Source organism: Perca flavescens, chromosome 23 (assembly GCF_004354835.1).
Source record: "Perca flavescens isolate YP-PL-M2 chromosome 23, PFLA_1.0, whole genome shotgun sequence".
Classification (NCBI taxonomy): Eukaryota; Metazoa; Chordata; class Actinopteri; order Perciformes; family Percidae; genus Perca; species Perca flavescens.
This window is the reverse complement of record NC_041353.1, coordinates 23,180,197-23,196,342: the sequence shown is the minus strand read 5'-3', so window position 1 is coordinate 23,196,342 and position 16,146 is coordinate 23,180,197. Positions and strand designations below refer to the sequence as shown.

The 16,146-nt window shown below is 43.2% G+C and overlaps 2 protein-coding genes across 2 annotated transcripts; both read right to left on the bottom strand.

Annotated features, from left to right (window-relative positions):
• Positions 1 to 3,089: 3,089 nt before the first annotated feature.
• Positions 3,090 to 7,374, bottom strand: LOC114550226 (zinc finger protein 239-like). The gene is made up of 2 exons (XM_028570859.1): positions 6,703 to 7,374; positions 3,090 to 4,482 (listed from the first exon to the last, which is right to left on the bottom strand). Exons 1-2 carry the CDS (start codon positions 6,793 to 6,795, stop codon positions 3,634 to 3,636), a joined length of 942 nt encoding a protein of 313 aa, XP_028426660.1. The 5' UTR covers positions 6,796 to 7,374; the 3' UTR covers positions 3,090 to 3,633.
• A 599-nt stretch (positions 7,375 to 7,973) lies between these two features.
• On the bottom strand, positions 7,974 to 14,438 carry ift46 (intraflagellar transport 46 homolog (Chlamydomonas)). The gene is made up of 5 exons (XM_028570807.1): positions 13,931 to 14,438; positions 12,893 to 13,200; positions 12,467 to 12,560; positions 11,365 to 11,496; positions 7,974 to 9,585 (listed from the first exon to the last, which is right to left on the bottom strand). Exons 1-5 carry the CDS (start codon positions 14,057 to 14,059, stop codon positions 9,232 to 9,234), a joined length of 1,017 nt encoding a protein of 338 aa, XP_028426608.1. The 5' UTR covers positions 14,060 to 14,438; the 3' UTR covers positions 7,974 to 9,231.
• Between the last annotated feature and the right edge of the window lie 1,708 nt (positions 14,439 to 16,146).

The following is a 16,146-nucleotide window of genomic DNA, read 5'->3' as shown; positions in this document are numbered from 1 at the left end:
CGACCATGGTCCCACCTGGCCCTGGACTTCATCACCGGCTTACCTCCATCTGACGGTAACACTGTAATCCTTACCATTGTGGATCGTTTCACCAAATATGCTGTATACCTACCTCTACCTAAACTACCCACTGCTAGAGAGATGGCGGACATCCTGGTCCGTGAGGTGTTCCAGCGTTACGGTCTCCCTAGTGATGTCGTATCGGATAGAGGACCTCAATTTGTGTCCGCCGTCTGGAAGTCATTCTGTCATGCCATTGGAGCCACGGCAAGCCTCTCCTCAGGATTCCACCCACAGACCAACGGGCAGGCGGAACGTGCCAATCAGACACTCGAAACCACCCTGCGTTGCTTGGTGTCCACTGACCAACAACATTGGTCATCACAACTGCCTTGGGTGGCTTACGCCCACAACACCCTGCCTACAGCTGCTTCCGGGATGTCCCCTTTCCAATGTCTTTTCGGTTACCAACCACCTCTGTTCCCCTCTTTTGAAAAAGACTTGGCGGTGCCCTCTGTGCAAGCCCACATTCACCGATGCCACAGGACCTGGCACCGTGCACGGAGGGCACTGTTACAGACCTCCGCTCTGTACCAACAACACGCCAACAGACGTCGTACCCAAGCACCCCGTTATGCCCCTGGAGACAAGGTTTGGCTGGCTTCCAAAAGCATCCCTGTCAGAACAGAATCCAGAAAACTCCAGCCCAGGTACTTGGGCCCTTTTGTCATTCAAGATGTAATAAACCCTGTCACCATGAGACTGAAACTGCCACAGACCCTCAGAGTGCATCCGGTGTTCCATGTCTCCTGTTTGAAGCCTGTCCGTCTCTGTCCCTTGTTGCCCCCGCCTCCGCGACCTCCTGCCCCGCGCCTCCTGGACGGTGATCCCATCTACACCGTCCGCCGTCTGATGGATGCCCGGCGGCGGGGGCGTGGGATCCAATACCTGGTGGACTGGGAGGGCTACGGTCCCAAAGAGAGGAGTTGGGTTCCTCGTCGCCACATCCTGGACCCCTCTGTCATTGGGGATTTCCATCGCAGCCATCCTGATGCTCCGGGTGGACCGCCCGGTGGCGTTCCTAGGAGAGGGGGTCCTGTCAGGGCCCTATATTAGGGAGAGGTCTGCCTTCAGTCCCCGCCAGATAATTGTTTCAGCCACGTAAATATCTCTTGCGTTCCTGTGCATTATTTAGCAATCTACAGTTCTAGTCATTATTCTGAGTTTCCCGTAGTTTTTGCCTTTTCTTTTCCTCATCGTGTTTTGTGTTCTGCCTCCCAGACGCAGTTCTCCCTCCACCGCCGGTCACTGCTTTTGTTCCCTCCTCAACTGGATCTTCTGTTTGGACTCCTCGTGCCGACCTCTACCTTGCCCTCCGTGTCTCTGGACCCCCAGCCTGTTCCCGACTATTCTCGCCTGCCGTTTCTACTTCTGCTGAGCCACAACCTACCCATTCTCACTCCCATAACCTCAACGACGGAACACCATCTACATTACCCATTTTCTAATAAACAGTTGTATAATTGAACTCGCCCTGTGTTCTGCTTTTGTGTCCTGCCCCGTCCAGAACGTGACAATAGTATGTCGAAAACAGTGATAAAAAAGCCATAGTATATCGAAAACAGTGATTAAAAACTCCATAGTATAGTATGTTGAATAAGTGATAAAAAAGCCATAGTATAGCATGTCGAAAACAGTGATGAGAAAACCATAGGATGTCAAACAGTAATAAAAAAGCCATAGTATAGCATGTCGAAAACAGTAGAGTAAAAAAACGCCATAGTTATTTTCATAATATCGAAAAAAACAAAAGGTAAAGAGTGTTGGCAGTAGCTCAGTCAGTAGGGAGTTGGGTTGGGATCCAACAGGTTGCTGGTTCCTCAACTGCATGGGGTGCTTTTCCCTTGTTATTATTATAGAATGTCAAACAAAGCCATAGTATGTTGAAAAAGTCATAAAAAAGCCATAGTATAGTATGTCGAAATAAATCATAAAAAAGCCATAGTATGTTGAAAAAGTCATAAGATAGGTTTTATGTGTAAAGTATTTTACACTCTATTCTTCTATTCTTTTTCTAAAATTAATGATATTTTACATGGAATCTGGTGGTTTTAGCGAACATGATTTTGTTGTTATGTTTGAAGGTACCATGGCATGAACATTTCTCTTGAGGTTTTTTAACATTAATATGCGTTCCCCCAGCCTGCCTATGGTCCCCCAGTGGCTCAGATGGGCCAATCAGGAATCTTGCAAAGTGGCAGTTGGTCAAGGCCACACTTTAACAGAAAGGTCGACCTCCTTAGAAATCCTTGCCATAACACTTAGAATATTAATCTGAGCCTGTTAGCAGCAAAAGAAGCACTTTGTGTTTTTTTGCCCTATTAACTTACATTGTAGCTTGTTTCGCTGGCTGCCGACAGCAGCCGTCTTGCCTTATACTGAACCAATGTCAAAGATTGTTGTTCCCATTAGAGACGGTTGCGTAAAATGAGGAATACTTTGAATGGATTAGCATACATTGAGTAGGCGCTCTTTAATGTAGACACATCTAAATTTTTTGAGATGGGATCTCAATGTGTCCTGAGAGTGTAAAAGTAAAACAAAAGATACGGATGTCAAAATCAAATTTATTCTGCATTATTCGGTTAAACGATGAGTGAGGAAATGGTGCCAACACATCACATAATGAACATGAATTGCATTGACATACAAAAATGATATCATATACAATTCAAAGCCGGTCAACAATACACAGACCATCTAATCATCATTAATAAAGAAATAACATCCCACCATATCTCTGTGATTAACTGAGGCTTTTTCCAAAGTTTGCAATTCATGTAAAAATCATTACAATAATGCAAATAATATTTCATACTAGTGTTAGATAACAAATGATGAGTCCAATTCTCAGTTTTTAAACCATATTCAGTAATAGAAAATAAAAAGTGAATAGAAAATGTAACATAAAGATTATTTAATTAAAATTACACAAAGGAGGGGCGCCCCACGTACCAAGGGTCAGTCCTTACCGTGGCGGCCCAGGTTCGAGACCGACCCGTGGCCCTTTGCTGCATGTCATTCCCCTCTCTTCCCCCCTTTCCTGTCCTCTCAAATAAAGGGCACAAAAAGCCAGGTAAAATTACACAAAAGGCCCCTTTTTGTGTATAATGTTGAACTCCCAAAAAAATTCCAAATAGGAAATATATGAAGCAGACAAAAGCAATGGGAACACATTTGTAATAAATCACTCTCACAACAACAAGTAATGCTCACGTAATCTCTTTTTGGAGCTTTTGACCACATCCCATAACCTTCTTTAGCAATTCAATTTCCTCAGAAAAAAAAATTTCATCGAGGAAATACTCCAATCAATGGACGGTAAAACAATCAGCCATTGTAGAAGTTATTATTTGTACTAGTTATGGAGTTTGGAAATCTTGATTACTGAAATAAATGCAAATTTTGAGAGCAATAAAAAAAAAAAGATAATAAAATCAATTTAAAAAAAAAAAAAAAAAAAAATAGTACAACATAGTACTACAACTTTCATTCATTTCTTAGAAAGTAACAATCCAGGTGGATCAAAAAGGGCTCAACGCTAACTTTTTAAAAAGTGGTCGCCATATGGCCTTAGCAATAATGTCTAATGTCGTTTTGGGCTCTCGTATTTTTATTGTGACTGCGTTGGTGGCTTTTAAGGGTACCCTCTGAACCAAAGCTCTTCCCGCATTCTTCACACCAGTACAGCTTCTCTCCCGTGTGAATGCGGCGGTGGACTTCCAGGTTACCGCGAATGCTGAACGTTTTCTCACACTGGTCGCAGCTGTACGGCTTATCTCCGGTGTGAACCCGTTGGTGGGTTGCCAGGGCCCCCGATGTGATGAAATCCTTGTCGCAGAAGTTGCACACGTACGGTCTCTCTCCGGTGTGAGTGCGTCGGTGGACGTCTAAGGTGTAGCCCCGGGCGAAGAGTCTCCCGCAGATGTCGCACCAGTGCGGTTTCTCTCCGGAGTGGATGCGCAGGTGGCGAACCAGCGGCCCGCGCCTCGTGAAAGCTGCCCCGCAGTGCTCACACTTGTGCGGTTTATAGCCCGCGTGAATGCGCTGATGGTTCTTTAGGTCACCTCCGGTGGTGAAAACTTTCTCACATTGGTCACAGTTGTAGTGTTTCTCTCCGGTGTGAATGTACCGGTGAGTTTGGAAGTGATACTTGTGTAGGAACGCTGCCCCACATTGGTCACAGGTATACGGTTTGGCTCCGGTGTGTATGCCGTAATGGACTTTTAAGGAGCCCGCTCTCGCAAAACCTTTTCCGCACTGGTCACATTTGTACGGCTGGTCCCTGGTGTGAACGCTTTGGTGGTTTTTCAGTTGACTCGACTTTTTGAACACTTTGTCACAGTGGTCGCAGCTGTATGGTCTCGCTCCAGTCCCAAGTCCCAGGTGAGACTTGGGACGTGCCTTTTGTCCCCCACGTTTCTATAGCGACAGGGAGAAAGAGAGAGAGAGAGAGAGTTAGTGGGATGTCACGGTGGAGCGAGCTATACAAAACATTCAGAGCCACGGATGTGAGGACATCCTCAACTCACAATCATATACGAGTCACGATTTTAAGTAGGGCTGTGCAATTACCCGAAATCTAAAATCGTGATTATGGTATTGGCTCCCAAAGCTGACAAAAAAACAGAATAATTGAGAAAAACTATTATTTAGCTCCTTACGTTTGGCAAGTAAACTCTTATTTTCTCTTGTTCTGAATGAAAAAATAAATAGGAAAAGTATTAAGGCAAATTTCACAGGTGTATGTGTTGTTTTTTTTTACTGTAGATTTATTTCACTTTTCCCACTGTTTTTTAAGTTCAGTAATGAAGTCAACGAGTAATGGTGTTAAATTATCGTTAAGAGATGGCCCGATACCAGTATCTGCTCCGATACTGCCTAAAAGGTTGGTATCATATCGGGAAGTACTGGAGTTTATTCACCGATCCGATACCACGTAATAAAGCCCTAAAGAAAATCTAAGTTAAGTAGTTTATTTATGTTCTTTTTCCGTTACAACTGACTGTCAAACTGGAGAATAAAAGAAAGTTCTACGGCATTCATTGTTTGTATTTGTTCATGTTTCACAAAGAGTTTAACCTCAGCCAGACAGACAACAAAGATAGAAATCATATGACATCCATACAGGGATAGTAGTATACATCTGTTAAAACATAATAAAATATATGAGACACTGGTATCTGATCGGTACTCGGGATTGGCCGATACGCAAGTTCAGGTATCAGAATCGGGAAGCAAAAAATGGTATCGGGCCATCTCTAGCAAAAACGCAGGTCTTTCCATTTATTTTGAATGCCTGCAGCAAAAAGGTAAGTCCGATTCAACTTCTGGAGAAAAGCGACCCAACGCCAACCTGTGGTGGACAATCACGTAACCGGAGATCAGACCTGTCTGTCCGTATTGCGGCGTGCAAGGCACGGTAACGTAAACTTTATTAATCGGTCAATTACTTTCTTGATTAATCGATTAATTATGAAAAACGGCGATCATTGTTTCCCAAAAGCCCAAGATGACATCCTCAAATGTCTTCAGATATTAAGTTTACTACAGAGGAGAGAAGAAACTAGAATTGTTTAATCTTTTTGAATTTTTTCTTCATAAAAATGACTCGACGACTTGGCGATTAATCGATTATCAAAACAGCTGCCGATGAATTTGATAATGACAACTAATAGATTCATCTTTGCAGCTCTGACACCTATTACATTTTCTGTCAAGTTTGCATAGGGATACATTTCCTGCTGCACCAGAGCAATCTTACCCCTTTGGTTTTATGTCTGTGGTACAATCAGGAAGAGACTCGCGCCAATAACACGAAAGCTGATTGGCTGCAATATAAGTTGCATGTTGGTCTCATTTGTAGTCATTTGGACTGGCGAAAGAAAAAACTACACCACGGAATTAATAACAAAAGAGCATTAGAGGCAGAGTTGCATGGATATAGGAAAATGAAGACCGGTTTGAAATTATTTAAGACCTAGAAGACAATACTTCAGCGAATTTAAGACTTTTTAAGGCCAAACATTTTGATTTTGAAATGTTAGCCTAGACTTTAAGACCCCACGGAAACCCTGTGGAGAACTAAATCCAGTCAGTTTAAGATTAATTTACATTAAGCAACTGCTAGTACTGTTGGTGGAGAAAATCGGACCACGTCGCCGCCATATTGGACCAGTAAACCACGTTTTTTATCTAGATAAAAAGCACTATATGTTTACATTTCTCAAGCGACTTTAATGAGTTTTAGTTTTTACTGTAAAGTTTGGACTCCTGTTATTGAGAATCTTGATAGTTCGGCTATAATCGTATATTTTCGGATACATTTGTAAAAACATGATTTGGAGGGGAAAATAACCTCTACGTCTCAGTTTGTTCCGCGCGCGAAAGTTTTTATTTTAAAAACAGAGCTTTTGCCTCGGGTCGAGCATATAAACAAAACCTAGGAGCGTAATACCTTACAAATCAACATAAAGAATGATATAAAAGAAAATAAATAAAAAAAACAAAATATCCGCGCGCCAAGTAGTTTGTTTGAGTCAAGATGAAAAAGCAGGAAACATAAAAACTCAAAAGAAAATGTACACATTTAATCTCTAACAGATACGCCGGAACCTTCGAGATTCTTTTTCGAACACTGACCTGAACATTGTTGGTACCAGAGGACGGCCCTGTTGCTTGTCTTTCGGGAACGCTGTTGCTCTGCTGCTCCGGGTTCTGGGTGTCCTCCTCCATGTCCTTTCTTGTAGTGGTCCCAGTCGGTCTCTGTGTCTACCTGGGCACTAACTTTCGTGACGCCTTCTTTTTCCTTAGTCTTTTTCTTCTCCTTGTGTATTTTAACGGTGTTTTGCATCCATTGCGGTGCACTACCGCCACCTACTGGTGACCCATTTCACCTACAGTTGCCTAATCCTGCTAACTCCTGCCTTGTTCACCTCCTCCTCCTATTCCAGTAGGTTTCCTGCTCTTCTCATTCCCTCCATCATGATCTTTCTCTCTACCATATATTTCCTTCATTTACATCATGTTGCACAAGTTCTGTATCTATTACACAACCCTGTTGGATGTTTCCCCATGATGAAAAGGGTACTATTCAAATAAGTATGCCCAATTGTCAGTCTGGTGATGACTGTCTCCTCTTTCCTATTTCCTCCTCCTCTCCTTACGTTACCGACACTATTTTGGATGTTATGTAATTGCCTTCCACTTTTGTTGTTGTTCACAGGGCCGTTCCTTCCACACAAAGCTCTCTCCTTCTGTTGTTGATAATTTAATAACTAGTGTCTATGTTTCCCCTCGTCACCGCTTGCTTGGCTAGCTTGTCCCACCCTCTCATTAGCCAAAATGCCTATGTGAGCAGGAACCCACCACATACATACAATATTCATGATTTCACGTCATGATTTCATTAGAGCGGCTCCTGTCGACTAGATGTTCCTGACCTTAGACTGTACAGGGCAGACTGTACAGAGAGTCCCTACAGACTAGGGCCTTCTTTGTCAAACTCAAGGCTCGAGGGCCAAATCCGGGCCCTCTCAGGTTTTGATCCGGCCCGCATTTCAAATTAGGTTCACTTTTTTTCAATGCTTTAGGCACTTTGTTTTAACGGGTTTGACGCTTTACTCAATGTTTTGCCACCTTTTCTGAAGTTTTTGGAGCTTTTTACAATGTTTTTGCCACTTTTCAGAGAATTTTGATGGGTTTTTTTGGGCCGTTTTCCAACTTTTTTGCCGCTTATTTGCCCAAAATGTAAGTGAGAAGACCACAGTATATGATACATGCAATAATACAGTCAAAATATTGGACTTTTTCTCTTAAATAAAACACAATCTCTACATGTCTGGCCCTCGATGTGATTCTCATTTTCCAGTGTGGCCCTTAGGGAAACTGAGTTTGACACCCCTGGTCTATATTCTCCCACCCATTCCACAGCCATCAATATAGCATATAGCTCCACTGTAACTCGGGGCTACAATAGCAGATCCAATGTTTCCTGTGTGCTGGGCGGTACACACAGTACTTGTCCCATCTGCTATCTGGGGACATGGCGTTTGCGTGCGCAAATGACCGCACATGGATTATCAATGTTGCTAACTAGATTCCCCCTAGCCCGTTTTATTTCTGACTTGCAACAGGAACGCAGTCAACTTGGTGGGATGTCATTCCCACTTCTGACCTCTGACTTAAAAGGGAAGGTAAATGGAGCGCAGCAAAAGTACTAATCACCACAATGTTGAAAACCCCTTCATACTCTTCCTTTAGTAAGTAACACGCAATCATGAAAATGTGGCTAAAGAACTAGAAGTATACTGTAGGCCAGCATCCGAGCACCGATGGGGCAAAAAAAAACTTCCCCAGATTACTTTTCACACATTTTTCTTGAATTTGTTTCTGTTCATTATTGAGATTGCTAGGTGAAATGTGCTGGTATATTTGCCATGTATTTAAAGATATAGTGGAGTATAATGGTGTCCTGAGCAGAGAATGAAGTCACATTCCTGCTGTGTGTCTAATAGAAGCTTCTCTGTCCTTAGTCAATAGCCGGTCCGGGCATGTGTGCATGGATATCAGACCCAGACAAAGCGTTGGTATTTTAGGAGTTGGGGAACGGTCTGTGGGAGCCAATCCCAGAACACTTTTTTTTTTCTCTTCTTCATACCGTGACGACTTAAAACCAGCTCTGTGTGATGGACGACTTCCCTCGGTTGCTCTAGCTATCAGTTCGTTGGTCTAACCTGAGCGATAGCTATTGTGCAAAGGAATTAGACGTCATAGCTGCTGTATAAGGTTATAATATATTTGAAAGTTTGACAGTATAAAAGGAAAACAGAACACAAACTGAGAATGTCTCACTTATGATCCCAGAATTTCTGAACCAATAAACAACTGCTGGGACCAGGGCTCAAAATTAGCACAGTTTACCAGCCAAATGCTGCTAAAATATGCAATGGGCTGGAAAATTTGCTTCACTCACCGGCCCAAAAAAAGACAGTAATCTATCTATCCATTTGGTGGATGAAAAAGTTAATTTTGAACCCTGTCTGTGACACTTTGAGGAACATAAGCAAAGCAGCCGGAATACAGACTTTAAAATCAGGATGTCAGCTTTCAGTTCTTCCTCCATCTCCCCCCCCAGGCGTGTCCCTCTGATGTAGATCCTCCAGCCTCTTCCTAAGCTCTGCGCGTGAAGTGCTGCGAGTCTCTGAACTCCAGGTAGAGGCTGAACAGCAGGTGCAGAGACTGGATCCGGCTGCCGTAAACGGGGATGTCCAGCAGGCCGCAGATGGCGTCGGTGTACTCGGCCAGGCTGCAGTTGAGGCGGGCGGGCGGCAGCTGCAGGCGGCCCAGCAGCTCCTCCAGCTCGGCGGGCCACTCCTGCATCAGGCTGTCGATGTCCGGCATGGCGCGGCTGTACTGCACGCTGGCCGGGGGCTTGGAGCGGTGCAGCGCGCTGATGCTCTCCACCCAGCTGTCCACCGCCCGAGGGTTGGACTGGGGGCTGGCTACACTCGTCACCTTCTTCAACTGGAAGTGAGAGAGGAGAGAGAGAGAGAGAGAGAGATATATATAGACAGATAATAAATTATAAAAAAAAAAAAGAGGAGCTTAAAGAGACAGGCGCTCCAAACAGAGCGTCTCATACAGAGGGTGAATAAATGAGCAGCAACGGGCAGTATGAGAAAAAGAAAGTGTTTTTGAACATTAAAAGCATGTACGGTAAACATGTTCTAGTAGAAACCCAAAATACAAGTATGAACCTAAAAAATGCTATATAATAGGTCCACTTTAAAGTTAACTGGGCCGAGCCCTCTGTTGTGTTTTGATTAGAATTATTTCAACAGGAGCTTATGCCTTTGAGAGGGGAATACACCTCAGAAACTACCGATTACCTGCTGTGGGGGTCATTTATTTTGTTTTGTAGATTTGATTTGCAAATAAGTGTATAAAAGTAAGTCGGCACATCCAGTTGCAAAAAACCAAGATGGCTTATATCGCCAAACTTGAGGCTTCAAAACCTCCACAAACCAAAAAGGTTGACGTCTCGGATGCTATGTCCATTTTATTTTTATTTTTTACAGCCTACGGTTACCTAAAGGAAACACACGTTGCCTACGCCACATGACGCCTGTGGAACCGTTGTGAAGTCTGTGGACCCTGTGGGTGTAATGTCAGAGGTTGGTCAGATCCAAGAGGCGTTCGAGGTACTGCTGCGCATGAAATTCCTGCCATTGTAAGGTTTAGGTGCAGCACACTAAGCCAAATAAATGCAACTAAAGGACTTTTCTTAGACCTAATGATTGTGGTTGGACTTCTTAAGCTTTTTTATTGTTATTTATTGATTATCTGCTCTAGCTTTTCCAACATTTCAGACAACAGATACGGTGATAATAACTGTCCAAAATGATGTGAAAGAGAGACACAAAGCTACCACAAAGGGACACAAACCGACGCCAAATGATACAGAGAACCAAAACAACCCCAGAGAAAACAGAAATGACCAAAAAAGGGACACAACACTACACTACAAAGAGACGCAAAAACCCACAAAAGGGACACAAAATGTATGGCATTTTTTTCTTTAAATTGAAAAAGTCTTAGTGGTGTGAATATTATCGCCTTCACACCCCCAACCAAAACAAATTATAGAGTGTGGTCTAGACCTACTCTATCTGTAAAGTATCTCGAGATAACTCTGTTATGATTTGATACTATAAATAAAATCGAATTGAATCTTCACTGGTCTCACAATTCAAATACGGTTATCCTGTCAACAATTGGCATCAATATCACGATGCACACGCATACTGTCATCAACAAATTCCAGCAGTCAGATACCAACTCCCCTTTTTATTGTATCTGCTCTTGAAAAAGACCCTTCCTGAATGTAGCGGGGTCTCAACCCAGCAGACAAAAAAAGCAGCGACTAGAAAATCAATAAGCAACATCAGTAGGCAATAATCGATTATGGTCTGTCGCTGCATCGAGGAGAATCCTCCTGTTATTCGTTATAACACCCCTATTCTTTAGCAAGTTTTGTCTTTTACCTTTTTAATTGTTATTTATTTGTTATCTGCTCTAGCTTTTCCAACATTTTAGATACAGATATGGTGATAATAACACAAAATGTATGGGGAAATTGCAATTTTTGTATTTATTTTTTAATGGAAAAACGTAAAATTTTCTTGAGGGAGGACGCCTAAACCCCCCGCTGAACACGCACACTTAAGTCTGCTACAAAGATAGGGAAAACACTAAGTGTGTGTGTGTGTGTGTGTGTTACAAGTTGGCGATGACCATCAGTACCTCGCTGGCTCCGTGCTGCTTGGTCTCCTCTGACAGCCAGAGCGACAGCACCGTGGGGTCCGACTGTTTCACGCTGGGCTCGTCCAGACACAGCATACCCAGGTCGTCCGCTTTACCGTCCGGCCTCGGCACCTGAACGCCACACAGAGGACACAGTCAGGTCACGGGGGTCCCAAAGATGAAGGGGGGTGTTGTGAAATGTTTGTTTAAAGCACTTGAATAAGCAATTAGTGTTGTTTAGTTTAAAACAGTCTAAAAGGAAATAGTAAATTATAGTGTGGTTAAAACTCATTGTTTATATTATTTACAGTACGTGACTTACAGCTGATATGTGAAGAGGTACACAACCTCATTCGTTTAACAGTGATTCAGTTTTACGTCTAACCGTCACAGGAAGTGCTTTTATTTTGAAGTCGCCTACACGAAAGTTGTCAGATGTGTACTCTCACTAGCTTGTGATGAGAAGAACGTGACATGGTAGATGCAAAATGTCTGTCACGCTTAAGCTTGTTCACTTTCTTGTTTGTAAAACTACAACATATTGAGCAGTAAAAGACAAGCGTTTTTGGTCATTTTCAGGACTACTACCAGTAGAACTTGGTCAGGTGTAATACAATGGGTATTTCACAATGAAAAAGAGACTAAAACTAAAAAAGAAAGTAACATTTGAAAGCTAGAATTGTGAGGAATAAAAACTCAAAAGATAATGTGAAGGATGGACAAATTCATTTTTGTATTATTATTCCAATTTGTATTTTTTTTGTCTTATTACGAGTTGCCCGAATCGCACGCACTGCAGCTCCTAATAGGTCCAACAGTTTCCTCCAGCAGACAATAATATATCTTGCTCAGAAGTTGACTGGTGGGTCCATCCCGCTGCAGTTAATAAGAAGAATCTTCAGATTCAGCAACGTTGTGTCTCTCAGTGATGTTATCGGATGATTTACGGACAACCCACCGAGACGGACAACCGGGACACGAAAACGCGCAGGCAGCACAAATGATCAGAAAAACATCAAATGAAAAATGCACCAACAACAATGAGACTCAAACAGGCTGCTTCTGCAGCCCTAGTGAACAAGCACACAGTTTGCGTTGGTACCTTCAGGAAGGCATCGATGTCACCGACAGCTGGGATGAATTCTGGGATGAAGGGCTTCAGGCTGTGCTCCAGCTCGATGGGCTGAGGGCTGTAGCTGAGGGGAGACAACAGTCTTTTTATTTGGATGTTTATGGTTTCTCCCAGAGAAGTCTTTTGTCACACAAATGACCAAAAAGAGACACAACACCATTACAAAAAGATGGAAAATCACACAAAGTGACAAAATCACACAAAGTGACAAAATCACACAAAGTGACAAAATCACACGGAGAGACAAAATGTATTGTATCTGAATTGTATTATTTTTTGTTGTTGAAAAAAAAATGTTCTTGAGACCCCCCCCTGCAAAATACGCCCACCTAAGTCTTCCACAGAGCTAGGGAAAACACTGATCATGTTTTCCTCCAGCTGTGCGTTTCTGTTTACCGTGTGATATACTGGAACAGCTCTTTGATCTCGGTGCTGACGGGCAGGTTGGCGTAGTCGGCGGGGTTGTACGCGCCCTCGGGGGCCTCGCCCAGCTCGTCGTCATCGTCTGAGTCATCTTCATCGGAGTCCTCCTCTTCCTCTTCCTCCTCCTCCTCGTCGTCCTCCTCCTCCTCCTCTCCGTTCGGACTGACGCCAGGCAGGCCGCCGGCGGGCTTGTTGGGCCTCTTTTGCTTGAGGTCCTCAGTAAACTCGTCACTGTTGGCCGACATCAGGCCACGCCCTTTCCTGCTCCTCCTGGACTCTGGCTGAAAAGACAAGAATCGTCTTCATCTGGGGCACGTTCAATCTCAAAACGGTGTGTGCACCGCTTTGCTACGGTTGCCTCGGAACTAGGTCTGCACAATATATCTTTTTAAGTTAAGTAAAGTATATCCTCCGTCACACACACACACACAGAAACACAAAGTATATCATGGGTCTACACATTACACACGCACACAGAGACACACACAAAGTATAACCTCCATACACGAACACACACACACACACACACTGAAACAAAAGGTATATCCTGGGTCTACACATGCTCACACACACACACATTCTCCTCTACACGAACAGAAACAAAAGGTATATCCTGGGTCCACACTTGCGCACACACACACAAAGTATATTCTCCAAACACACACACACAGAATATCCTCCTCTACACAAAGTATGTCCTGGTTCCGCACACGCACACGCACACGGAGACACACACACAGAATATCCTCCACACACACACACACACACACACACACACACACAAAGTATATCCTGAGTCTACACATGCACACGCAGACACACACAAAGTATATCCTCCACACCCACACCCACACCCACACACACACACACACACACAAACAAAAGCTATATCCTGGGTCTACACACGCACACTCAGACACACACACCAGGGCGGGCGGTGAGCCTGCCTGAATGCCCTGGAGCCAGGCAGTGAAGCCGTGGACGTTACCGGTGATGGCCGGTGGATGTTACCTGACGCTGGCTGAGGGGAATCGGGCTGTAGACGCTCGCCTCCTCATCAGGGTCATTCACCTCCAGGCTCTCGTCGTACGGCTGGTTCTTCAGCAGTCGGGTGTCTTTCCCCCGGCCAGCCCGCTCCATAGGACGCTAACGGATTACCGGGTGAAACCAACTAGCTAGCTAAGGTTCCAGAAATGTGTCTACCCGTTAGATGCACTTAAGACTGAGTGAACCGTTTAACTGCTGCTACAGGTTTTATGACCGACTAGCATTGGCCACCCAGCTAGCATCTAACAACGAATCACACCACCGGAGGTTTTAAACCGTCCGAGACAACAAACGCACGCTTGAACGGATACAAGCGCCTACAACGATAAAGTGACTCTCCTTGTTTGTTTGAAATATCTCTCTAACTGTCTGAGTTCACTCTGAACGCCTTTATCTGCGTCAATGCCTGTTAGCAGCTAGCAACCATGGAGCTGGCAACTAGGTGCTGCTGTATCCTGGCAACGCAACACGCAATGCATCGTGGGATTGTAGTTTTCTTAAATAAACTATTGAAATCCATTGGCAAATACACATAAGGCAATAGTGCCATCAAGCGATGAAACTAGAAAACAGCAAGATATAAAAATAAATAAAGCGCGAGAAAAAGATAATTTATAAAAATAAAAAATGCCTAAAAAACAACCACAATAAAATAATGACACATAACATAACAGAGGGTCAATTTTTATCCAGATGAGGCAGGTATTGCACATTTGAATGGTTTTGACCAAGACTGTCTTTGATTGTAAATTTAAATTTGTTAACATACAATTTTGCCATAGAAAGAATTGAGGCAAGTGTTATTTTCTATATCTAATAAACCAAATATAAGCTACACTATTAACATCATCCATATAATTAACTGTGAAGATCTACATGTCCCTCCAGACTTTTTCAGTAGGCCCAGAATAAATGATACAGCGTTTCAGGTTGTAATTCACAGAAACAAAGTCATCAACATCAATATTACTTTTGAACAAACTTATTAGATATGGAAACCCATGCAGGTTGTAGACGCCACACGCATTGGAACAGTAAAAGTGTTGTTTAAGTTTTTATTTTGTCTTTATTTCTTTGGGTACCATAAAGACCAATGCATAATAATACAACCTAACCCCTGCACTTGGACTATAGGCTTTTGCAACTAACTGAAGAATACTGTACGTTTAACTTTCCACCAAATGTCCATCATTTGTGTCCCCCTCTCTGCTTTCTTCACAAATCGCACCCTGATAATATGAATGCAGTCCATTTATGATGCAATTCACCTTTCAAAGGTACTGCTGCAAAGGACTCCACAGGCTCTGAGGCCGAAACGCTGATGTCTTTGATGTCAAAGATCACAATGATGGGTCGGACCTTTTCTCTCTGGATGAAAATTCACTCAGTATTATTTTCTTCTACACCATCATTGACTTGGTGGGATTTCTTCAGCTGGTGCAGGAAGTACAGCCTCTGCTCTGCTGTGCCGTTTTGATGAGAGAGCTGATGTTCAGCTTCTGCCAGGCCCTGTAAAGTTGTATCTGTGCTCAAACATTCTGTAAAACCTTTAATTTGAGATACAGGCCAGACAAAAATTCTTTTTTTCTCACATACCCACTGCCAAACAAACCATAACATCTTTATTTGATTTGATTATGGTTACGATAATTTCAGACGGAATGTGTCTTTTTTTCTGCGTCTGGCCAAATTGGCTGATACAAACGGTCTGATTTTCCAAGAGCTTTATGTGAGGCAGGTATGAACCATTAACTTTCAAAAGGTGATTTTAGGTTAATGATCTGGAAACCAGGAAATCAGGACAGCAAGTACAGCTTGGGGTATGTTTGGAGATTTTCTCTATGATGACTGTCCTAACTACTGAAAAGAAATAAAAACAGGGCGCTAAATGGAAGGGGGACATAGATTTATGTCACCTAGTGATCTAAAGCCACGTCTAGCGTTGTAAAGTTATTTTATGAATCATTTACAATCCCCTAATTGTCTCCATCTGTTGAAATCCGGACTGAGATTGACTCAGGTTTTTGCCAGTCGTCTGTCATTTTCCCTTTTAGCTTTTAGTTGCTCTTTGTTTAATTCCCCCCGTTTTTTTTCTGTGATGGTCCTGCCCCAGTGTCAGCCATAACTACAGCAGATAACTTCTACAATACAATTCAAATAAAATTAAGGGCTATATAAAG